This window comes from Podarcis liolepis (assembly GCF_965112155.1).
Source record: "Podarcis liolepis genome assembly, chromosome: 2".
Taxonomy (NCBI): Eukaryota; Metazoa; Chordata; class Lepidosauria; order Squamata; family Lacertidae; genus Podarcis; species Podarcis liolepis.
The window spans coordinates 38,225,030-38,251,787 of NC_139555.1; the positions used below are offsets into that span (position 1 = coordinate 38,225,030).

The window sequence follows — 26,758 nt, forward strand, 5'->3', positions numbered from 1 at the left end:
TGCTGTTCTGCTTTACGCTGTAGGTGGGACAGCAATGTCTGGAATCCAAATAACATTCTATAGCCGAGTGGGAAGCCACTCCTTCCCCCACCCCAAATCTTGTGTGTAGCAATTTTCATTGGGACCATTGTGTGGGATGTACTGCAAGTTGGGATGTGCAGGGTTGTGGAGAGAGGAAAGGAATGCAAAAGCAATGCTATTTGAGAAGGGAACAGTTAAAGTGATAGAGCTGATTCCGAGAGAGATGAGACAGACTATAGAGAAGGAAATTGCTAGAACAAGATCTATGAAGGCCGTAACTGGCCTGTATAAGCCAGAACAGCTGTGTGATGGATCACCTACATGGGATATGTTGCACAGTGCTTACATTGTGATAAAAAACCCAAACAAATAAAAAACCAGATTTTTCTGAGTTCTTTAAAAAAAAAACCCCAAAAATGGAAGCTGAATAGAGAAAACTTGGGAGGAGGACGTTTGATTACTATGTTATGCAGACATCCCATAAACAGTGAGTGAACAAAGCATGGTTGTTCCACAATAAGTGACCAGTGTGGAAGCAGCCCAAATTACATAACAGGCTTTAATGCAGACTTCAATAATATAGTAATAATGGCAAGAGGGGTAGAGCTATACAGATATTCAGCATATCTGAATTGAGTGGAAAAAAATAAAGCTCTAGAATGTTTATGGCCTAAGATTTAACTCACATATTTCTGCAAAAAAACCCACAAAAAAAAACCAACTTCTAACAAGTTGGTGAATTTTTTCTCCAGTACTGTAGTGGGTAAAGGAGACTTTGAGGCAGAGTGGAATGCATTGCTATGAAATATAGCTGTAATCTTCCAAGATTTAGGAAAGAATGCATGGATAATAAAAATCATCTTGATTATAGTGTCTCATGGTACAATAGCAAGAGGATGCTCACTCAAACAGCTACAAGAAGTACAACATATTCCAATTCAATGTTGACAAAAAAGAAAACATGTTGGGTACCTAGCCCGAAAAACTCCATACTACAAAATGATCACAGATGGCTAAAGTTGAGAAAGATCAATAAGAGCTTCCAGTGATAAAAATAGAAGGGGAGGGGGGAGGGGAGGGAGAGGGAGAGAGAGTGTTCAGGAATACAAGGACTTTGAGGTTCACAGCACAATTTGGACTAAAAGACTGAACTATCACTGCTGCACATCTAAGTGAACGAAGACTGCTTTCAGTCCTTCATCCCACTGCACTATTTCTAAACAATCATAGAAAATAAAAGCCTTCATCTACATCCAGGAATATTTCCTGTGCTTACCTGGGGGTCACTGCTGACTTTGCGGAGACTCATGTGGCTTGGTTCTAGTTGGGGTACCAAAGTTCCTGGTATGTGATACCCATTCACTGTAAAGAAAAGATACAGAAGAAGCTGGCGTGATTCAAAAAGATGGGGGGAAATGGGTTTACCATCTCTGAGGCTCTTCTTCCAAATTAAGTAATTTACCTGGCATACATGACCAAGTGTAAATGTATAATTCAAAATGTCACCACAAATACAGCAAGTCTACATGAAACACACTCTGCAGAAATACATAATATATCGATTGATCAATCTATGCAGAAATACATGCAAGCAGGCAGCAATTTTAGCAACTAGAACACATCAATTGCAAAGACATTATTGAGATAGATCAACTATTTATGTAAAAACACGAGCCTCTGTAAACTCTGCAGCAAGGTCAGGCAACTCCACTTTAAATGAAATGTCTGATTATCTCAAGTAATTTATGCAATAAAATTCAGTATGTCTCTATATTTTTGAAAGTAAAACTGTCATCACGCTGTAGTTTGCATAGCCGCCAATAGGCAGTCATACCAACTACAGCATGATGACAGACCAACAGGCAGGCGAATGAACAAGCAAGCAGCATGGGTGGTGGTGAGTCAGGCGAGCAGATGAGGAAGGAGCAATGTTTAAAGGCGGGTAGAAGACCCTGCAGAAGGATGGCTTGGCAAACCATTCTCTGAGCCTTCTTCCCTGCCATTATACATCTCTGGAGTATTATAAAAGAACATGTAAAAACAAAAGCTCTGAGAGCCTTAACACAACATGGGAAAACAATGGGTAGAGAGCGGAAAGGATGAATCTATTCTATATTGCATAATATAGCTTACGGATACATGGAACCCCTTTAAAATATATGGGGAGTAGATGCTGCCACACAAATTCTTCCCAAAGACTGGGAAAAAAATATCTGTGAATTGCGCCCCTTAAAATCTGTTCACAGTTTACTTATGGAAAACCTCTTAACATTACCTCTTAACAGGTAGTATGGCACTCCTCTACAAATCTCAAAAAATGTTTTCTTCTATATCACCTTATTGTTGGAGGGGATGCAATGAACTTGGTATGTATTATCATTTATGGTGGGAATTGTCAGTTGGTGCAAGATTTTTGGAATTTAATTCTGACAGAAATGATGAATATTATTAAGGAAACAATTGTATGTTGTCCAAAATTTGTGTTACTGAGTATTTTTTATGATACCAATGTAAATATATTGCCAAAAAAATTTGGTCTTGGCAGCACAAATAGAAAATGCAACTCAATGGAGAACAGCTCAAAATCTTACACTGGGAGCTTGGTACTGCTCACTCTGAAATATAGGTATACAGTAATGTAGAAAATCAGACATAATTTGAGATTTTGACAAGGACTAGAACCTCCAGACACTTTTTATATGATTTGGCATTCCTTTATGGCATATACAGCGGAACCGTCATTTTCAAGGCAGCCCTCGTCACAAGCCTGGGAAATCTGGAACTGTACTTTTATGATCTGATAAAAGTTGATAGTCTTTACTTGGGACTTTGTTATTTTAACTCATGTACAACCACTCACTCTATGTGCCTATTTTACAGTTTCGTTTTTCATCATTTACTTTTTGTCTGTTGTTATAATTGTTCTCTCTGTTTTATATACATTATAAAATGAAATAGAAATAAACTTTACCCCCCCTCCAAATATCTGGAGTGACATTTAAAAGAGGGTGGGAGGTACTTCAGAGAGCGGTTTGGCAAATGGCTCTGTAAAGCACCCGCCTCTCTGTTAAACATTTAACAAGCTGTGACAGAACGGGGGGGGGGGTGTTTGGGGCAAGCTGAGCAAAGGACTGGGTAAAATGTGGGGACAGGGAAAGAGGCCTAGTAAAGGGGATTGACCAAGGGCTAGCAAGCAGAGCAGGTGGGGACAGCATCCTCTAGTACATTCATATTACTGTAAAGGTAAAGGGACCCCTGACAATTAAGTCCAGTCACAAACAAGTCTGGGGTTGCGGCGCTCACCTCACCTTAAAGGCTGAGGGAGCCGGCATTTGTACGCTTCCACAGACAGTTTTTCCGGGTCATGTGGCCAGTATGACTAAGCCGCTTCTGGCGAAACCAGAGCAGCACATGGAAACGCCGTTTACCTTTCCGCCGGAGCGGTACCTATTTATCTACTTGCACTGGCATGCTTTCAAACTGCTAGGTTGGCAGAAGCAGGGACTGAGCAACGGGAGCTCACCCCGTTGCGGGGATTCGAGCCGCCGACCTGTAATTCATCAATTTTAGCTTATCAGGCTCCCCCACCACCACATTTTGTAGGGGACTTTGGGTTTATTACCATTCTCTTACTCAGAAAGGATAGGATGCTGTGACACCATTTGTAAAAACAAAACCAGAATTGCATGGTAGAAAGAAATTAATGACTGATCTAGAAGCATCCCCTCGCCTTTCTCGTTGCTAAAATCTGCAGTTGGCTCTCAAAGATCAGCATCATAGACTTATATAAGCACATGGTTGATAGCCAGGAGAGATCGCACGGAAGTATAGAAAAAAAATGTCCTTCATGTGCCATAACTTGACCATGCACTACCCTCCAAGCACCACTTTAAATACCAGTCAATGGAGATGTCACAGATATTAGCCACCTCGGTACAAACCGTGAAGAGTGTATGTGTGTTTATTTCAGGAAATCTAATGCGCGCCGCCTAATTTGCCCCCTACCTGTAGGCAAGGAGTTCTTCTGTGTCACAGGGCTCTTTGGTGTCCCGGGCACACTGCTTGGCCGCTCCCAAGTAGTCTCTGTTCAAAAACAACATTGATGTGAGTGCAGTCAGAATCACAAATATATACAAGAAAGATTTCCTGTCTGCCCCCCCCAAAAGTGGACCAAATAAATGTCCACCCTTATCAGATAAGAGATGGTTAACTCCTGTTCTGTGCTGCTTTATATAATGCTCCCCAACTTAAGGGCAATCCTTTCAGATGGCATCACTTAAGAGCGTGCTCAGCTGGAAGCTTTCCCCTCGAGCAATCCTCACACTTACTGGAGGAAGCCACTCCACAGAAACACACCACTGTGGTTTCATACCTATCAGGTGTGTACAACTGGAGCACCCAGTCTGTGATAGTCAGAGAAGCTGAAAGTCCCATTTCGGTGTGCCTTTATGATACTCAGCAACCTTATTATCAGAAGAGGCTTAATTTGTATTTATTTCATTTAAAGTATTTATTATCCATTATTCATTGCTAGAAGAAATCCAAGAGAGGGCTGTGATACTATCAGCATATTAAAAACACAATAAGAAATTCCAGCAATAAAATCAGAAGACGGTAACTTATGACCTCAAGATCAGTACTAATTTCCATCAATTGCCCAAAGTCAACAGATAAGACATTAGTAGGCACTGAAAATCCGTAAGTGCTCCCTCCTTTATTTCAGAGGTGAGGGGAATTCTATAATTTAGGCCCCACTATGGAGAAGTTTCTTCAGAATGCCACGGTGTGAACTTCGGGAGGCTGTAGCACACAACCAGGAGAGCCTTCTCTAAAGATCTCAATGTATGGACAGGTCCATGGGTGGGAAAAGGAGATTCCTCAACTATCCAGGCCCTTGGCTGTACAGGGCTTTAACAGTTAACATTACATTTGGCTCACAGCAGCAGATCATTAATTTGAGTCACTATTCATCAGAGCCAAGGCCTTGAATTTTGTTTTACAACCCATGGAATATGCAGAGTAAAGAGCAGATTGACCACATGCAGAGTATCTATCTTCCCTTCACCACAAGTAACTACAATCAGGGTTTAATACATGTTGGAGGTTAACAGAATGACTGTTTTTCAGTGTACAGTGCTGCTGCCAGTATAAAAGAGATGTACACACAAAGTTCATTGGAAGTCATATTTCTTTTCTCCTGGACTCCTTTTCTTCGGAATGTATTTGCCCCCTACACTGAATTGCATCCATTCAACAAATGGATTGCAGATTGAGTAAATGTCTCTTACTTTTCTATTTAGATATACAGTATGAACATAGAAAAAAAGGAAGGAAGGAAGGAAGGAAGGAAGGAAGGAAGGAAGGAAGGAAGGAAGGAAGGAAGGAAGAAGATTCTCTTTTAGGTTTTGCATCCTTCAGGTTTTCATGAGGCATGGGGAGATTTGGGCAACAAGCAAGAATTAAACAAGGAATCACAGCAGCCACTTTCAAATGATAATCTCCAACGGTAGGTGGTGCTGTAACTTTGAATTAGCTCTGCTTAGAGGCAAAACCACAGACAAGGCAAAGTCAATTGCTGGGCTGCAAGCAATGCAGTGCTGTGTTCTTTTTATGACTGCAGGTAGAAAAATGATTTCTCTAATGCCTGCAGCTTCTGTATTCTGGCTCTGTGCAGGTCAAGCATGAAGTACGTGAGAAGGGGCACTGCAAGCAACACATCAAGCTAATTTTCAAGCCGATTCTCAGAAACTACGTTAACTTACACTGTGGGACACATTGCACAGGGAGGCAGCATGGAGAAGTTAAAAAATAATAATGCATTAATGGGTCAAACCTCACCTAGACCCCACGAGAATAGGGTTTCAAAGGTAAGGAAACATGTGACATCAGGGCTGGGGTGGGGGTAAGCGGTCAGCAGCAACACCTGAAACTACAAACCAGGCATCCGGGGCAGATTGTCACTACACCCCCTAAACTCCTCTTTGCCCTTTCCTACCAATTTTCTTTGTATAACCCTTCGTGATTATTCTGTTTTTTACACATTCCTCTTTCCTCACGAAAGGATTTGTGCCAATGGCACAATCTGTGAAGCCCGCAAAGCCAGCTTAGGGTACTGCACTGCAGGCTGCCTCGTGATACCATTACAACATTCTCATTTGTGTACCACTGGTTTTATGCTGTAGTAATTCTTTCTTTAAAAATCGGAACGCTTTGCAATTGATAGTTGCATGTAGGTGTGCACGGTAATTGGGGAGTTCTCACTCAGTTGCGACACAGGATTCAGGTGCTTCTTCTCAAAGCTCTGCATTAGTTACAGGGATATCACTGCTTCTTTGCACTCTTGCAAGTGGGATAATGTGTTTTCCATCCTAGTTTATCAATTCCTTGCAGAAGCATTGACTTGGGAATGAGGTGGGGGTGGATGGGCCGGTCGTGCGTGCACAACAACGTCACGCAATGCCCAGACATCAGGCGTGACACCGTTGCATGCAGGATCTCTGGGCATCACATGGCAACTTGGCTTCCATGACTAGTGGCTCCTCCTCTTCCTGCCTCCACCACCATGGGCCAGGGACTGCTTCCCCTCCACTGCAGGAGAGGGAGAAGCTGAGTTGCCACCACATTCCTGTCTCCTCCGACGTGGCACAACCACTCGGCACCATCACACGCGACAGCTCAGCCTCCACGGCCGGTGGTTTCTCCACCTCTGCTCCTCTTCCTTATAATACCCATAGTATTTTAACTTTTTTTTTTAAGTGATGTTTACTAGCAAGGCTACCCTACTACCTACAGCAATATTCTTTTGTGACCCTCTTACTTCCCTCGAGGCTTGAACATAACACACATCTTTTTCTTTACACACATCTTTTTCTTTACATTTAATTAAGAGATGCTTTATACCAATAATTCTATTGCTTCTGTACTATGCTGCAATATTGTACACCTTGGCAGGGGCATAAAGATAGCATAAATGCATTTTTATAAAGCAGTAAAATAAATAAAGCAATGAATCTCTCCAGTACATAGTACTCGTGATTGGAAACAGCTGTCTGGGGCCCCAAATCCTTTTATTTAAAAATGCCAGGGAAGAAACAAGTATGCAGTGACACTATCACTAAGCTAAGGCATCTTCCATATCTAATGTGATAAACATGAGTTTTGATATCATCAGCACCAAAGTTCCTTCTAATCGAGCCAAAACATCACTGACAATGAATCAAGGTTAAAGCAAATATGGCACTGAAAGACAAGATCCACCTGGAAATTCCCTAACACAGGGTTGGGGAATCTTTTTTGGCTCCCGTAACACCAACTCTGGCAGGTGGGTGGAGCAGCTCACCTGTCAATCACACGACATCATTACAGCTTGTCCCAGTCACCTAACGGAATCCCTTTCACAGGGTTCCAAAGCACCTTATGGCCTAAGGGATGATTCACAAAATCCTCCGGATCAGATGTGTTCATTTCCTTCCCAAACTACAGCATATTTGTGGCGGATGAGTCATCAATCAATTCATCATGTGTCATAATTGTACTTGCTAGCTTTCTACTCACATAAAGAAGGTTTTGCATAAAACACAGCTTTTACTGGAGTTCAAAGATCAGTCAAAACAGGAAAGCAATGCAATTCATGTAGCAAGACACACCAGTCACACATAGGACCAGCCTTTCACAACCTTGGGTTTGTTGGACTACAATTCCCATCATCCCTGTGGTCAGGGATGATGGGAGCTGTAGTTCAAGGACCTGTGGGGTCCCAAGGTTGAGAAAGGCTGCATAAGGACAGTAACATAAATTGCAAATTGACCCCAAAGTTGAATTCATCTACATAGCAAGTGACCAATTAAGCTTGTAGTCCTTATAAAATACGAATGCAAAATTGCTTGTGTGCAAGCATTTTCCTTATAAAAAGTATGGTCTCCATGCATAGTTTTCTTAATTGCAGCCCTTTTCAAGGATACTGGCCTGGATGTTGTACAAGCTAACTAGTCTGTAGCTATCTGGTTCACATACACACACCTCGCCCTGGCTCTCCTACCAAAAGGAAAAGGAAAAGATATATAATTTCCCCCTTCTCTCCTAGAATTCCCTCAACTGAATATTCACATTTTTAAAAAAATCATCACCCTAAGTGGTGCAGAAATTGTGTTGATTCAAGTGCGAATTATTAGTCGATGAGGTTTAAAAATATAAACCAGCATTGAAGGAAGGCAATTAGCAAGTGTTCTATTTTTTTGTGTGTGTGTGTGTTCTATTTTACTTAGCATCCCATTTCCTATTTTGCTGTCTTGTGTTATGGCTTTTATTTTATGCTTGTTTGGAATGTCTGCATAATGTGAGGATGGCAACAGTGAGTCATCAGGGGTTTCACAGCAGTGCAGAGTACACAACTGTTTGATTAAACCGTGGAAGCATTAGCACTTTGTGTGTGCATTCTGCAATAGAAGGAGGAAAAGGAAAAGGCACCCAACAACTCATATCCAGAGAGATGGAATATCGGTCATGGTTTCTCTGAAATGTGGGAGCGCAGCAACTGCTACCAAGCACAGTTGTACAGAACTCAGATAGTACCTGCCCAGAAGGTTCAGGGAAAACAGGTGTTAATTTGCTTTAAGAAATAGGAATGCTATTGTGACCAATTGTATAGGAAATTGCTGATTTCTAGGGTCACATCTCCCCTCACCCCCTCAGTACACACATGCACATATCATGCCTGTACAGTTTCTGCCTTTATGACTAGTGATCCCAATCCAAACACACTTAAGCTAAACCAACAGGTCAAGCTGTAACTAAATATAAATTTTAAATGCTCTGCATTGCTCCGTGTGACAGTTTATTGTAAGATGCCTAGAGATATGAGATTCAGGAGGTGTGGAATAATGAGGAATCTGTTTTGTTCTGAGCACACATTTTTTAATCCAGAGGCCCAATATAGAGAAAGACTAGGAACTGCAGGAGGGGAGATGGTCTGAGAAAAGCTCTTATGAAACATTTTCTTTTTCAGAATGATGAATGAAATGCTTTTTAAAAGCAGTGATTTGCAGCAACAACCAATTCACATTGCTTCAGGTCTTGTGGCTAAAAGAGTCACAGCTAGTAATGTTAGTGATTATAGCTGTTTTACTGTATTTGACTAGATTATTAAAGAGGCGGTGCTCCTAAGATGCGATGTTGGAAATAAAGAGTTCTCAAGTGCTGAAGAATACTAACATTTTCAGGCATTTGCCACAGGTGTGAAATCTGGCCGTCTACCAAAGACATTGTTCCTGCAAAATGGTGACACAGCCTTTATATAACACAGCCTTCTATTTCTCCAGCATCTCACTTTCCTCAGATTCTTCTACCTGCTGCATCAATGAATGAAACTGAAGATTGTTCGCACGCACGCATACAAAATCAAGGAAGAGATATGTAAAAAAAAATTTTGGAAAAAAAAACCACTATTTCTTTTCTTTGGTATATGGGTTTATCACCGAAAGCTTCTTCTTCTTTTTCAAACTTTTATTTATGAAATTTTAACAGCTTTTATGCACACATTGTACAGTATCCATCACTTATCTCTTTTCCTAAAACTTCCCAATCCATCTCTCTGTGGTATTCTAGGGAAATCTTGATCTGCTGCTTATCCTGATATTTCACCCATTACCACTTCAAGTCTTCCTCTTTTGATGCTATCTACTGCTCATATGTTAACTCCTACTTGTAGATTAAATTGTATATTGTATCCTCTAAAATAATCTCCAAAACACTTCCACTCTTCTCTTGTCTTTAAATCATCCTTAGTTTTGTGGTCATGGTTACTAATTCTTTGTATTCTATCAATTTGTTCTACCAAATTTCCTTTGTGGTTATTTCTTCCTCTTTCCACTTTTTGTCATATACTATTCTAGCTGCAGCAGTTGCATACAGAAAAATATTGAGTGCCTTTTTTGGAATGTCATTACCTATTATCCCTAACAGAAAGGCCTCTGGTCTTTTGGAAAATGTGGGTTTTAGAATATTTTTTAAATTCTGTGTGGATCATTTCCCAATACTCTCTAACATATTTACATGACCACCACATATGGATCAGGGTTCCCTCCATCTTGTGGCACTTCCAGCATAAATTAGACCCTTTTTAAAAATACATTTCCATTAATTTGCTCGGTGTCAAGTACCAACAGTACATCATCTTTTGTAGGTTTTCCTTAATAAGATAACAGGTAGAGAAATTTATGGTTTCCCCCCCCCCCATATTTTTTCCAATACGGACAATTCTATGTTGTAACCAATATCTATGACCCATTTTGCCATTGTCACCTTTACCATCTCATCTATTTCTATTTGTGCAAACTACCAATAAAGTTTTTTCTTTTTCAGAAAAAAAGTTAAGGATCATTCACTCAACATGAGTTATGCTAGAATGTTCAAAAATGTATTATTTACTGGGACAGCACAGGATAGAAAACTAATGAATAAATAAGGATGGTTAATTTCCCCCCACTATGACAATTACTGTATACAACGATGAAATATGACTGAGTTCTTCAATAATATTATAAAGTCTGATTATCCAAATGTATTGCTGACGCATTAATTATATTAAAGATTTATTCTCTGAGCTCTGTCCCTAAAAATTGAATTTCGTCTGTTTCTGCACGATAAATCCAAAGTCTACATACTGTTTCTAAGCCCAGATAATAAAGTTTTCATTTTGCTTACTACAATGTCAATGGTTTCTATTTTCCCAATTAATTCTGACTCTAGTTCCCCAACTGTCAAAAATTAAAATATACTTAGGTACCTTAGGTGCAGCAACTAGAAGCTTGTCTCTCTGGACATATTTGTAATTAATGTTTAAATATACTTTTACATTTTATTTAGCGTATTTCATGCTCTTAAAGAAGTGCAGTTTAGGTGCAATGAGAGCCACTAGGTTTCACATGAAGAGTGAGGAGCCGTGACCCAAGTTACAAACTGTGCATGGAGTTGCTGCTCCAAGGGAGCAACTACAGAGGCTGCCATAGGAAGTGGTACTCAAAGGTAATGGTTTGCACTCTCTGAGGAGCCTTCCTAGCCAATTCTATTCCATGCTATGCTCACCTCACCTCAGCGCAGCTCCACAACTCAGAGAGGCCTAGTCAAGACCACAGATCAGGGGTGGCACATCCTGCTTCAACACTTGAGGTGAAAAAGGAAGTACTGCCTTGCCCTGCTGCTGCAGCGATGGCCGCCACCAGCACTGCAACACCTGATCAGGGCCGTCTTACCCATAGGTGCTAGGGGTGTGGGGCACCTGGGCGCCGGGCTCTCAGGAGCGCCAGGCGGTGAGTCCGGGGCCCGAGAGTTGAGTCAGAGGAAGAGCCCGCCCGTCGGTTGGAGCACCACAGCAGGCTCTTCTGCTGCAGGCGGCTCTGAGCCACGAGTTCAGGGGCGACCGAGCCAGCGAGATGCTGAGGCAGCTGGCCGACTCCGCCCTCCTGCGCACCTGGGACTGGGCAACCTGGGGAGAGGACGCGCGTGGCAGATCTTTGCACCCCAGTGCTGCATATGCTTAAGACAGCTCTGCACCTGATCCTGCTGCCTGCACCACCCACCCTTCCACCTCCACCACTGGCAAAGAAGGAACGCCAATATCAGCCAATATCTCAGCAATTTCGGGTGAGATCTCTGGCGGAATCGCCAAGAACTTGCCCAACAGCAGAGCCAGAGGTGGCGTGTACTGGCAGGGCGGCCCCAGGGGTGCTGCCTCAGGGGCTTCTGCTGCCTGAGGCGGCAGCCTCAACCCACCTAATGGCTGCACTGGCCCTGCCCAGGATGACACCCCCCCCCCCGGCTGCTCTCAACTCCCATGTTTGGCAACTGTCAAACCATTTTGGAATGGGACCTAGCGATTCCTCTCCTCTCTAATGATTAACATCCTCTGCCTCCTTCCCCCAAAGTGGGTTCATAGGCATAATCTGAACTTGCTCCTATAAGGCCAGACCAGGGATGGGGAATCTGCAGCCAAACAACATCTGGAGGGCCACAAGCTCCCCACTCCTGCTTTACACAATCCAAAATGTCTTGCTTGATAAAGAGAGTTTGGATTTTGTTTTGCTATTGAAAACATACTGTTTTGAAAGGTTTGTTTTATAAATAAATAAATATATCATGGTCCTGCCAGAATTCCAGCAACAGGCTGCATAAGTCTTTGGAAAGACTGAGGTATGCCAACATAGTGCAGGGGGGAAAATGTTATGCCAACTTGACTTTCAGGTATTGTCCTGCTGACCTATAATATGATGAGAGTCAATTAAAATTTTCATAAACAACTAGTCATCTCCAATAAAAGATACCAAGTTTGCAGTAGGAGCTTCACAAATGGTTCCACAGAAGCAGCGCAATATGTCCATCAGCTGTGGACTAGTGTCATGTTTCCAATATTTGTGAAAATCATGTTAACTGAATTTCATTAAAGCACAAATGAATCATGGACATTCTGCTTTTAAGTTTCTGTGTTTTAGTTGTCAGTGCTAAATATTTGCACATTCTTATCCTTTACAGTCAATATTAAAAAAAAAACAAGCAATGATGCAAAATCCAGATTTTGGGGAGGGAGGCATATTAATCTGATATGACTGATTTTAATAAAACTACTGATTTAGTATTTAGAAATATTTAACAAAAGCAAATCTGTTTCTTTGTGTAAGTTGCAGGCAGCGAAATTGTTGCAGAAAATCATCCTTTCCTGCCACAAAAAAAAAAAAAAAACCCAACACCCACAGCCTTATATTTTCATGCTTTCAGAAAGGAAATCATACAGCTGATCCATCCTTAATTCTTACACATGAAAAGATGAAAGGAACTGGCATCCCTGACTTGCTGTTATGTAACATAAGAATCCTTGCCAACCCTGCAGTGTTACACTGCCATATACTGGCAGTAACTAAAATAACAAGGCAGTCCACAATTACAGTTCTCAGAATAGAAGAAGTCAATCAGTTTGCTTTTCCAGAAAAAAAGCCTTATAGACAATTGGCACAAATACAGGTTGCTGGTGGCTGCTTTTGTTTTTCCCCTCTCCCCAAAGTCAATACATGTTATACTAATAGCTCTATTCAACTGATCTGGCAAGCCTGTGAATTATTTCAGATGCTACTTAACTCCTAGGGAACTTGGGCACAGGGCAGTATCAAAGCACAGGAAATGAGAAAATTACGAGAAAATAACTATGTAAGATGGAACGGAAAACAACCGATACAGTGGATTCCAGAAGATGCACCTCTATGGGAGGCTAAGCAGCTCCTAAGCAAGAGATAATAAGGGTGTTCAGACACACAACGCTATGCACAAACTGGGAAAGGGGAAGAGAGGCGCTGCGCCAGCCAGCCTGGTGGCTACACACTTGGCTTCAGTAAGAACAGGCACTTTGCACATATGGCTGCTCTACCTGAAGGGGGATTCTGATTGGCCAAGGAAGAGTCCTACTCATATGGGACCTGTTGACACCGAGGCCAAAAGCAGAGCTGCTGAAGGGACGTGGCTGGTCAGTGCGAAAAGCTAAAGCTGGTCAGTGCTTCCTCCTCTAACGTTGGCTAAGTTGGGGGTGTATCCCCCGTCTAAGGGACCACAGCTTTTTGCATTTAGGCGTCATTTGTCCCTGTCTTGTCTACATATCACTGGAGTTCACGGCTGTGATGGCAAGAAAAGCTACAGCAGGAAGACAAGCCCAAGAATGACAGAGCCTGCTCACATATTGCTTATCATCACCGTGGAACCCTTTAACCCAGCTCTCTCTTCCATATTTCTACTCCCACTCCCTTCTGGCTCTGGGCTTCCCAACAACCTCCTCCCTCGACAGATCACGCCGCCTATCCATCTCTGGAGGGCCTAAGATTCTTCTTCCTACATACATCTGTCTCTTTCATAATGTCTGACCTATCTCCCTCTCGGGGCTCTCTGTCAAATGAGCGTGGTCTTTGAGTCGCTCTGTAATACCTTCTCATCACAAGGCTGTCGTCCATGCATGTCATCTCCAGGATATCATCATCATAGTCTATCCACTCAAAAGCTTTCGAAAGCACAGGGTTGCAGGGGTCTCACAGCAGTCTCAGTGCTTTTGTAGCACTAGGTACTAGAAATATACCTCTATGGCAGAGGTGTTTCTTCAGATAGCCTTGTTCCAGAGGGATGGCCAAGGGTTTTTCTCTCCCTTGTTGTTGGTGCTAAGTGTTTGAGTACTGAAGAAAAGCAAGTATGTAGGGCACGTTCCAAAACTGCCATGGTTTACCATGAACAAACTGGTTGTGCCTATTTCGCTCCTTTCTGCTAGCATGGGGCAGAAACGAACTGCAATCCTTGGCTTAGCATTACATTCAAACTGGGGATTGTGGCTTGTTTTCTTCCAACAAACCAGGATTGTTAGGTCAAGAATAATTCCTGCCTCCAGATCATGGTTTATTTGGAGCAAAACAAACCATTATTCCCAGTTCAGACTCAACACTAAGCCATAGATTGTGGCTTCTTTCCCATCCCTCTTCCATGTTACGTGAGGGTATGACTGGTGTATGGAAGGAAAACTATAAACTGTGGTTTACCATGATGTGCGAATAGCCAACAACTTGCAGAAATGTTCCACTGCTTTATACACTAAAATTGTAGCAGTTACATTGCAATGTTAGACCAATGTTAGGTATGATTTTTCTTTATTCAGATACAGGTTTATAAAGCTGCATTTGGGATGATGGGCTCTGCACCGCACCATCACTTTGCCTGGGAAACATATAAGGAGCTGCTGTTTGTTGGTGACAATCAAGGGTGAGGATTTCCACTATACCTGCCCACTTCTCTACCAGGTAAATTGGGGGCGAGGGTTCTTTCTGGAATATTTGTGGGACTGATGTTTGCTTTTAGGTCCAGGGAAAGTTGCATTATTTGTGTGTAAGGTATTTAGCTGTAAACGTTATTGCTTGTTTAAATTTGTTGTAGGTTGTATTTTATTGTATCATTTAAATTTTGCATGTATTCTTTGTAAGGCATGTCTGGGTCTTTTTCTTTCTTTCTTTCTTTTGGGCCAAAATTTAACAAAGAAAGAAACCTGTAATACAATATCATACCTGTTAATTAGTTCTGGTTTCTAGCCGAAAAGGCATATGAGAAAGACCATGTAGCTGAAATGGGTGAAAAAGCTGGCATCCCATTGAGACAAACAATTTGGGCAGAACAACTTAGCTGTTAAATCTGAGCTAGTCAATTCCTCTGTCAGTTTTATCACAGGCAGGAGCCGAGTTATGGACTGCGCTTGGCAGTATTCATGAGTATGCACATATTTTAGCATTTCATAAACTATTTATTTAACAAAGTGTGTTATTACTGGAATGCTATCATCATTATTTATTATGTATATCTGCTCCCCCCAACCCCACTTTACTTTACAGTCCTACCCAAAAGCCACGGTGATCAGCACAAAAATACGATTACAACGTATATATGGGAGAAAAGTTCCAAAATAATAATAATTTGAAGAAACAGTTCACCGTGATAAAAAATGAAAATTTATGACATCCAATTTGGACCACAGCATTTTCGCATAAATCAATTGGGGAAAATACAAATATTAATATAAATATTACTAAAAGCATATGCCATTATATACATGGTGCTTTGCAGAGAATTGGATAAAAAGAAAAGGAGTGCATTCTGTATGCCAGATCTGACAAACACAATGGGTGTTTGTTCCCCCATGCTGTTATAGAGTTGTGCTGTTGAACTGCACCTTTTGTTTTTAAAAAAGTTCAGATGGCCTGCTTAATTTATATATTGCATCTAAGCCCTGAAGGCTATATTACAGAAGAGGCTGCAATCTGGCTGTAGGTTTTTGCTATGACAAGCATTTTTATTTATTAAAAATTTACATCGTGTCTACTGGTCTGCTAACATGTTCCATGCTGCAGAAGTAAATAAACCAAACCACATAAAGTAAACAGTGGAACACAACAGGAAACTGATAATTAATTAGATCCAGCAGCAGGAAACAACCAATGAAACACAAACACAAAAATACCAAAGTTAAGAGTCCTAAAGGGCTTTCTAAAAAAGCACCGCATTAGAAGTCTAGTCTCTAATGATGTATATAGAGGAGGTATAGCAAGCCAGGTGGAAGTTCCTTATTCTTGGTTCCATTGTCAGGATGGTTGGATCCTGGATAGCCCTCTGCTTTAATGCCAATAGTCGATGGACTTGGAACAGGGCATATGAGAAGGTGCTTAAAAGCACAGTACAGGTAGGTTGGCTATGGACCAAGCTACACCCAGGCTACAAAGGACTTTAAAAGATCAATGCCAGCACTTGGACATGGACCTGCAAACCAACCAAGAGCCAGTGAAGTTGCTGTGAAATAGGCCCTATTATATTCATTCAGGAACACCTGAGTCAACAATCTGGCAATCACATTCTATACCACTTGCAGTTTCTGAGAAAAACTTCAAAGGCAGTCCCACAGAGCTTTATGATAATCTAGCCTGATTGAGGTATGAATGACCATGAGCTAGGACATTCCTTATCCAGGTAGGAGCATGGCTTTAAACAAACAAACAGAAACAGCGTTGCCAACTGGGCATCCAGGAGCGAGTACACCAACATTGCAAACCTGAGTCTTCAGGGGGAGCGCAAGCCTGCTCTACAGAACTCTTTTAACAATCAGTGCAGTATTATTCCTAACAAAGGAACTCCGCTTGCAGGCCTGTATCCTAAATAATTTGAAGTTGTATGAAAAGTGATGAAGGCTTATATTGGCCTGTATTGGGGAATTTTCAGCATTACAGCATACAGAGCTGCTTTGAAAACAAATCTAATAAGGGCAGTAAGAACAGCAACAGCAACAAATCACAAGAGGCGTTTTATGAATAATGATTTTTAGTATGAGATGACCTAGTCTGCAAAGGCACAAAGCCTTTACCTTTCAGAATCAGCTTTATTCCTGTGGCCTATGGCAAACGGAGGCCACACCAGCATAGCTACTAGCTGGAATAAAGCGTGCAAAAGTATCAAAGGTCTCCTCTCTCTTCCCTAGGAGGTGGTACAGCGACTCAATAAAATAACACATTATTGACAGCAGCAGCAACAGAAACAATTTGTACTCAAACCCACGTCCCTCATAGCTGAGAGAGCTTGCAAGGAAAGAAGAACTTAGGCCCATTGTTATATATAGCCAAACGCCTCTTTCTGAAGGAGGGCAGTCTGCCAGCTCCACTTAAAGAAGCATGGATACGCCCTGTACCAAAGAGATCATCACCAGACTGTCACTCTCTCCCCTCTTCAAACCTTCTGCTTTTAGTTAAGATGTAAAGATTGTGGCAGAGCAACACTCTCAGCATCTTATGAGATCATGGGTTCTCATGAACCCACTGGGACATTGTAAGTTAGTCACCAGCACAAAAACACAGTGAGAGAACAGACAAAACCTCATAATCTGATTCACCAGTCAAGTCAAGAAGAATAGAACTAGAGGAGAGCTCCACCTCCTGACAACCACATATCTTTCCCATGGGGCTCCCACCCTTCCATTGAAAGCTCCTATTTGAGGGAGATGAGCAATGTGCATGATATGTTAGATCTTTAGCAGTACAATTCAAAACACGTATATTTGGAAATAAGCTCCATTGAATTCAATGGGCTTACTACCAGGTAAGTAGCACTGCAGGGGGTTGGACTAGAGGACCCAGGGGGTACCTTCTAACTCTACAATTCTATGATTCCATTATTCTAAAGGGGTTAGGATTGCAGCTCTACTTAAGTGTCCATGAGCCCTATTTCTGAAATGTCCTCCCTCTGATATACATTTTGTGCTAACACTCTCCCTCCCCCATTTCAGAACCAATTACAAACTTATTTGCTCATCCAGGCATCCATAGGATATTAGATTTAAATCAGTCATTTTTAATGCTAGAAGTGTGACGCCCACTCTGCGTGAACCTCTAAAGATTGGTGGTTTTAATTATGGTATTTCTCCTGGCCTTTATTTGTTTTATTGGATGCAGTTTTATTTAAATTCTTCTAATGGAATATTTGTTTGCATTGTATCCTGTCCTGAGATCAGCTGATGAAGGGTGGGTTAGAAACAGATTCAATAAATGCTCAGTAGGTTTACTAGCCAAGAAAACTAATTGAATAAGGGAGTCTGCATTAGTACGGAGAATGGAAACCTGTTATTGGTATAAACATCCCAGATTGATTTTTTTCGCAAGCTTTTTCGCTTGTCTTCTTATACAATATTACTTGGCCAACATCATCATAAGGTGGAAAACGCTTCGACCAGTGCTGGCAGCTTTTCATTATTCAAGAATGGGCTTTGGATCTGAATCATCTGGGCACTAAACTGGAACTTCGAAGGCCACTGACATGGCAAGGAGGAGGATTGCCTCGTAAGCTTCCTTGTTCTCTAGCTAGCTTGTGTCCAAACCTCACAGAGGTTGCTCAGAACTATTAGAATCGCATAACCTATGGAAGCATGTTCCTGGTCTACTTTAATCCTACAGCACCGAACGTTTTCTAGGAAAGCATTTCTAAAAGTGTTTGAAGACCTAGTGATTCCAATTTCCTACCTACATGTTGTTTCCCCCTCTGTTTTCTAATGTGCTTATGAATTTAAACCCACAATGCCTGTCTATGGATGTATCCACACTAGGGCATTAACGAGTATGGAGGTTGCTGCCTCCATGTGTGTACCTGTGCACCTTAGCCCACATGTTAGTGCTTTCAGTTTTATGCCTGTGACTTCTATCTCAAAGGGAGATGCATTCACACAGTGTGTTGCTGTCTCCTTCCCTCAATTAATACGTCCTGACCAAGGTCCATTGTAGACATGTGTGCAGGCATGCCTTTTCCTGTAGACACACTTAAAAAAAAAACCAATATACCAAAGAACAGCAGTCAATAAGTAAGTAAGTAAGTAAGTAAGTAAGTGTTTCACTCCAAGCCAGGCAAGGATTTCAAGGAACTGGTATGAAAGGCTCCTGCTTCCGTCTATTCCCCCTTTCCCCCCTTTCCTTTCCCGTCTCCTGTACCTGCAACAGGCAAATTTATTTTATTTTATTTCTAATACAACTGTTTTGTGCAAGAGCCATCCTGAGCAAAACAAAAAGAGAAGCTACATATTTTCCTTCGGGAAGCAAAATGGAATTAAGTGTTTCAGTGTTGGATGGCACCCAGTGAAACATCAACACAGGGTGCGACAAACAAACAGCTTGACTGCACCCACAGCCAGGTAACATGCCATTTTCTTCTCTTACTGGGGTTATCCACAAATCGCGCAAATTGGAAAATCTGAATTTAATAGGGGGAAAGTGCAGGCTGCCATTTGGATGAGGACATTGGGAGGATGCTGCTGAGAGAATGGGGGAAAGAGCAGCAGCTTCAAACCCATAATAAACTCCTGTGTGAATGAGCCCTACATGCCTAACCCGTTCTGTTCTTCTTTGGTTTTATATGAGAAATCAAGGTAGCCTAGAGGGTTAAAGGGAATCTTACCTGGATTGGTGGCAAACAATAAGTCTTCTTTGTTTTAATTAATTGGCAGTCTGAGGATTTAAGCTCAAGAAGGCTGGGGGAGGGGGGAATCGTCCCCATATTTGAAACTAGACAGCAGGCTAGATTTCCATCTCCCTCTCCCTCCCTCTCTCTGTGATCACAGTACTGGTTTAGTCAGAGTAGATATGGCAAGAGCCACCACTAGACTTTGATCAAAGGTACTCACCTCTGACAGCTAAAGTAACATTCCTGAACTCCTTGGAAAGGAATGCTATGTAAGTAATTACACTGAAGCTACCCTTGTTTTAAAAAGTTGTTTTTAAAGAAGTTGCTTTTACAAGAAAACCACAGGAAAGCATAATTTGAAGAACCCCACCAGGAGCTCCTAACTCAGAACTAAAAACCCAATCACCTCCTTGGAAACTCTTCCAAAAAAGAAGAAGTTAGAATAGATCAAAGGAGGTCTTTATTCTCCAAGTGCACTACTATGAAAACTGCAGTGTGAGAGAGAGCTCTGAAGAAACATTACTGATCTGTACCTGCTTTATACATGCTTGTCTTGATGGCATTTGGAGTTCAAATGCATCAGCAGAAGTTGAGCTTAACAATGAATCCTTGCTTGGCGGAGCTTTACCCCTGGATGCAATCACAACGAGCCTCTGAGTTTAGATACATAAGTAAGCTAAGTTTATTAAAGAAAATACATGATCTGAGCTAACTAGCTTGCTCTTTCATCTCTGCAGAAGAGACAGACCAAAAATGTCTCTTCTCCCAAGATAAAAGAGGAGGAGGAGGAAGTGAGGTCAGCAACCCTGAGAGTATCATGCTAGCACCTGAGGGATGGTCAGCCCAGGTTAAAGGACACTCTAGGAATGGATGGTTCCTCTCCAGGGCCGGCCCACACAAGAGGTGAGGTGAAGCAGCTGCATCAGGCAGTGGAAGCCCCCCAGGCAGCACACCACAGGTGCCCCACTTGCCCCAGTGCTGATTTTCTCCAAATCTTGCTGGAAATTGGTGCAACTTTTCTGCCAGCAGCATTGGTGTGTGGTGATGTGGCAGAGGGGCAGGTAGAGCAGGGAGGCACTTCTCATTTTGCCTCAAGCAGTGAAAGGGGACACGCTGCCCCCATCCTTCTTTCTTATCTACTTTCTCCCATGCAAACCTCCAGTCTTCAAGTATAAGCTGAGTTGCATCCCACCATATATTCACACAGGGGAGATTTGCATTAAGTGCACACTGAGCTCAGTTCTCAATAGGTCACAGTGGATTTTCACACATTTGGCTTCCACAGCCCTCCAGTGTGAAGATATGCCAGGGAAATGTCAAACCAGTAAACATTTATCTATGCTACAAAGGCACCATCATTTTATTACCATTCTCTGCTGAAAACACTGTGCACACCAGAATAGTTTCTTGGTACTCAACTAAAAGGCAGCATAAAAGCAGCAGTAATTATTATTTCATACCTCCAAAGAAAGATATAAGGCAGAACTATTCTGTGTGTGAAAGTACTTCAGCTTGCCAGGGGCTCTGCTGAACCTGCCCCCAACCAATTTCAGGGATCATGGGAGGAAAAAGAGAGGGGAAAGCTCTTTTGCACAAGTTCGTTAGGAATCCCACCCTTTGTCTTAGTTGTAATCACAAGTTCACAGTTGGAAAATCTTGATATTGACCACAAGATGCAAACAGTAAATATGTGTTGAGTTTGCCCAGTGAGATGAGATGGATAAGTTGCCGCACTTTTATCAGTTTGGCCTCCTATCAACTGACAGAAACATATGCTCTCCCATAACAAGGAGACCAGGCAGATGTTAGTTCACGCACCACCCACTGACTTATTTTATTCATGACTTGTAAAGGCATCTTAAGTTTGAACAAATCTAAAGCTAGTTCACATAATTAATTTTTATTGCTATACAGTGGAACCTCGATCATTCGACTTCCAAAGCATTCAACAACCGAGGTTCCACTGTGCCAGTAGACCTGACTTTAACCAGGTACACAGAGAAATTAAAATGTGCACGGATCACGAATATAATCAGCAACAATTCTTAGAATTTCAGCAGCAATTTTTTCTGTCACCACAAACACGGGAACTGCCACTGATAATATCTGTAAACCATCGCCCACACTTCACATTTCTCCATGTAAACACACGTGCCCACGGAAGACTATGCCTTGTTTCACTTGGAGCAGAAATAAATTGCATAAAGCAGCCCTCAGCCACAAAGAAGAAAAATCAAGTCTTTCCGTGACACCTACCTAAACTCTAGGCCTCATTAACATTCTGTGGCATTAAAGATTTGTAATTATACCGCCCACCAAGTGGAAGCAGTATTTTCTAGTATCATATTTGAAAACATATGCGAGTTTGTCTTGTGCAAGAAATAAAGTGTGCATTCTTTTCTCCTTAGACTACTAATTAGAGAAGGCTCACTTGCTTTCTTTTCAAGAGAAATAATTGCTGTCTCTTTTGCCCCATCCCTGTTTTTATTTTATCAGATCATCACAATGAGACCACATGAGTAGATGACAAGTCTACTGCTAAGAACTACTGCATGGTTTATAGAATGCCAGGCCAGCAGCCATGTTAGGTGTCAGGGAACTGCCATCAGAGCATCAGGTGGTGGAGGGACTCAGGCAGGATGAAAGAGACTCAACTGCTGAAGCAGGGACCAGCAGGGGGAGGAGTGGGTCTCTGAGGGAATGCGAGCAGGAGGGAGGGCTCAGGGAGGCTTCCAGCGAGAACAGTGGGGAGGTATCGGAGTCTCCCATAGGGAGACCCACACCTCGCAGGAAACTGTCACGCCGTGAGTCCAGGAGACGCGTTTCCGTTAAGGAACTTCTTTGCTGGAAACGCTTCCGCAGACAGCCACTGTCGGACTCTACTAGTGACTAGAGCAGACATGTCTGAGGAGCTCCGTCACACACGGAGGTTTGTGGGGTCGCACAAACTCTGAGGGAGCACGTTTTCACGCACAAGCAGCTAATCAAACCCTCACAGCAGTCCGACAGTCTTTGTACGCTGCCTGTGCAAGAGAAGGCATCATGAGCGAACCAACCGGAACCGGAGGAGCAGGGGCTGGAGCTGGTCCAAGCTTGGAAGATAGATACCGAGCATTGGAGGTTCAACTGGCCCTGCAGACGGCGAGGTTGGAGGAGAGAAGGGCTCAGGATGCAGACAAGAAGGGGAGAGCCACGCAATTCCCCAGAAAGGTACCAGGATTGGTGCAGAAATTTGGGGGGGACCCCAAGGACTACCATGCTTTTAGGACAGAGATGCAATATGCCCTTAATGTGCAGTTCGATGAGTTCCCTGATGAGGAATCGCGAGTTGCTTTTGTAATTGGGCATCTTGAGAAAGGGGCTAGAGACTGGGTTCGACCCCTAATGGCAACGCACAATGACATACTAAAGGACACAGTGAAGTTCTTTCGTGCAATGGATATCATGTTTTCCAGCGATATTGAGGAAGGGGTGGTGCGCAGACAGCTAATGGCTTGTAAGCAGGGAAGTCGATCTGTCCGTGAATATTGGACTGAGTTTACCATGCTGATTCACAGACTGAGTTGGGATTTATCGGCGGCACCCGTTCAAATGCTATTTGAAGAAGGTCTTTCTTCGGGGGTGAAAGACGAGCTGGCACGGAGCCCCAGGGCGGAGTCTATGGATCAGCTGACCAAATCTGCGCTGACCATAGGAGCGCGGCAGGAGGCAAGAGCCTTGGAGAGGCGGGAAGGGAGAGGGGAACGTTGGAAGGAGTTCCGCATTCCAGACATTCCTGAGCCAGCTTTCCCGCCGGCAGAGCCGATGGAAATCGGAACAGCGCGCGCGCGCGCATTTTCAAAAACCAGCGAGGGAGCTAAGAAGGAGGGAAAGGGCCCCCGGAAATGCTATCTCTGCCAACAGCCAGGCCACTTTGCCAGAGTCTGCCCCCAGAGGAAGGAATGGCAAGGGATGGTGGGAGCTGTTGAGGGGGGAGAAGAAGGGGGAGCGGAGCAGGTAAAAGCCAACGCCTGGTTGCCACAATTGGGGCACTGCAGCCAGGCCAAAGAGCAGTGAAAGTGCCCGTGCCAGAAGCTCCTCGACCTGCTCTAGTGATTGAAGTGTCGCTAGAGCTGCAGAATGGGCACCCCCTAAAAATAAAGGCGCTATTGGACTCAGGCAGCTCCTGCAATTTTATGAGCAAGGAGTTTGCTGCTGAACACCAGATACAGACCATCCCTTTAAGCAACCCCCTGCAGGTGACCACGATTGATGGCAGGGAGTTGTTGGGAGGAGGAGTCCGCTTGCAGACTGTCCCAATGATAATGAGGGTGGCAAGGCACACAGAACTGATAGCGTTTAATGTGGCCACCCTGGGAGGCGCTCCCATTATTTTGGGAATGAGCTGGCTAGCTCTACATGATCCGCTGGTTGGCTGGCATCAAAGAGTGGTGTCCTTTGGTTCAGCACATTGCCTAGAACACTGCAAAGGGGAGAAGGGTTCAGCAGGGGCCCAAGCCACCCTAGCAGGGACTGAAGTAATGGGGAAGGTGAAGGTACCACCACAGTATGCAGATCTCAGCGACGTGTTCAGCGAGAAGGAAGCTGACCAACTACCACCTCATAGACCCTTTGATTGTCAGATCAATTTACTCCCAGGAGCACAGCTTCCCGTGGGCAAGTTGTATGCCATGTCAGACAGGGAAATGCAGGAGTTGCGAGGGTTCATTGACAAGAACCTGAAGAGAGGCTTCATCAGAGAGTCCAAAGCAGCAGGGGGGAGCCCAGTGTTCTTTGTGGACAAAAAAAATGCGGACAAGCCGAGACTTGTATGTGATTTTAGGCGGCTGAATGCAGTGACTGAACCGGTGGCGTTCCCTATGCCCAGAATTGATGATATTTTGACCAGGGTGAGGAAGGGAAAGATTTTCACAAAGCTGGATCTAAGGGGGGCGTACAACCTGATACGCATAAGGAAAGGGGATGAATGGAAAACCACCATGTTTACCCCTTTGGGGGCGTTTGAATACCTCGTTATGCCATTTGGATTACAAGCAGGCTCCGCGTGTTTTCAATCTTTTATGAACCACGTGCTGGGCCCTTTGCTCTACAAGAATTGCGTTGCCTTTCTAGATGATGTGTTGGTGTATTCTGAGAATGAGGAGCAACATGTGAGAGACGTCAGAGAAGTGTTGAGCAGACTGCAAGCCAACAGGCTGTGGGTCAAACTGGAGAAGTGTCGGTTCCATACCAAGGAGGTGGAATTCCTGGGGTACCGCCTGTCAGACAAGGGATTGGCCATGGATCCCGGCAAGGTACAGGCAGTGCTGGAATGGAAAACACCCAAAACCAAGAAGGATGTGCAGAGGTTCCTAGGGTTTGGAAACTTTTATCGTAAGTTCATCCGCAACTTCGCCCATCTGACGGCGCCCATCACTGACTGTCTCAGCAGTAAAAAGAAGTTTGTATGGACGGCGGAGGCGGAGCGAGCGTTTGAGGAACTGAAAAGGGCCTTCGCCTCTGAAGAACAACTTCTGCATGTGGATTTACGAAAGAAGCTAAGGGTTGAAACAGACGCATCTGACAGAGCCATAGGGGCGGTGCTTCTTCTGCAGCCGGGGAAGGAGGAGTCAGAGTGGCGTCCGTGTGCCTTCTTCTCGCGGAAGCTGAACAAATCCGAGAGGAACTACACGGTGTACGACCGAGAACTGCTTGCTATTCATGAGGCGTTCCGGAGATGGAGGCATCTGCTAGTTGGTGCACAACATAAAGTGCAAGTGTGCACGGACCATAAAAATCTAGAGTACTGGAGAACGGCGCGAGTGCTCAACCAAAGGCAGTTGAGATGGGCCCAAGAGTTCTCCAAATTTAACTTTGAGATTTGTTATGTGCCAGGCCCAGAGAATGTTAGGGCGGACGCTCTCTCACGCAAACCTGAATATTTGGAGGGGGAGGGAGCACCCGAAGAAACCCATATCATTCCAGAGGACCGCTGGGTGTGTGGGGCGACTTTGGTGGGGCAAAGGGAATTGGTAGAGGGTACGGTGCAGGATGCATACGCCCAGGGGAAACTCAGGGATCTCAGAGGGGAGGAAGACAAATCCGGTGGTTTTGAGGAGAGAAATGGGGCATTGTATTATAAGGGAGCGTTATATATACCTGAAGGGGAATTGAGGGAGAAGGTACTCAAGCAGCTGCACGATAGCCCCACAGCAGGGCACTTTGGGCAACACAAAACCATGTGGCTGGTTACCAGGGAATTTTGGTGGCCCAAGGTCAGGGAAGATGTGCGGGAGTATGTGAGAGGGTGTGAACAATGCCAAAGAGCCAAGGGGGAGAGGCAGGCGCCGGCGGGTTTATTAGAACCACTGCCCACACCTGAGAGACCGTGGGAAGCAGTGGCAATAGATTTCATGACTGATCTGCCAAGGTCTAGAGGGAAAACAGCCATCATGGTTGTAGTAGACCTGTTAACTAAAATGGCCCACTTCATAGCCTGCTCACATGCGGTTACAGCAGAAGAAACCGCCAAATTGTTTGTAGAGAATGTGTTTAGGTTGCATGGCGCCCCCTTGAGGGTGGTTTCAGACCGAGGGAAACAATTTACTTCCAGGTTCTGGAGGAAGCTCATGAGCTTACTGCATGTAGAGGTTAATTTCTCGACGGCCCGTCATCCTGAAACCAACGGGCAGGCGGAAAGAGCAAATGGGGTTCTCCAACAATATTTGAGGTGTTATGTTAATGACAGAGAGAATGATTGGGTGGAGAAGTTGGCGTTGGCAGAATTTGCCTACAACAATGCAGAGAACGTGTCCACGGGGATGAGCCCCTTTTTGGCTAATCACGGGTGCCATCCCAGAGCCTTCCCAGGGGGGGAGGGGGAGAACTGGAGCGTTCCAGCTGCAGAACAGTTCGTGGAAGAAATGGAAGCGATCCATCGCCAGCTCCAACTCAATTTAAACAGGGCTAAGGAGGAATATAAGAGGCAGGCAGACAAAAACAGAAGGGAAGGTGAAAGCATCAGGGTGGGGGACCAGGTGTGGCTGTCAACCCAAGGGTTGCCATTCAAAGGAGGTTGTAAGAAATTAAGACCCAAAAGGCTGGGTCCGTTTGAAGTCATACAGCAGGTCAATCCAGTGGCTTTCAGGCTCCGGTTACCGAACCACATGAAGCTGCACCCAGTTTTTCACAGGTCGTTGCTGTCACCGTATAGAGGAGACAGTGAGGGGAGGGTCACTAGGGGACCAGCAATGGAGGAGAAGGA

At 43.7% G+C, this 26,758-nt stretch overlaps 1 protein-coding gene across 5 annotated transcripts in view; it reads right to left on the reverse strand.

The window, feature by feature from the left end:
• GAS7 (growth arrest specific 7) overlaps positions 1-26,758 on the reverse strand; it is a 146,091-nt gene that overhangs the window by 35,402 nt on the left and 83,931 nt on the right. For all 5 annotated transcript variants that reach the window (XR_014522122.1, XM_083487598.1, XM_083487599.1 and 2 more), the window contains exons 3-4: positions 4,027-4,104; positions 1,298-1,383 (exon numbers count right to left, since the gene is read on the reverse strand). Coding sequence is in view for 4 of the 5 variants with exons in the window: in XM_083487598.1 (XP_083343724.1) it covers positions 1,298-1,383; positions 4,027-4,104 (164 nt within the window). In the remaining variant the exon portion in view is untranslated. The remainder of the gene's footprint in view (positions 1-1,297; positions 1,384-4,026; positions 4,105-26,758) is intronic.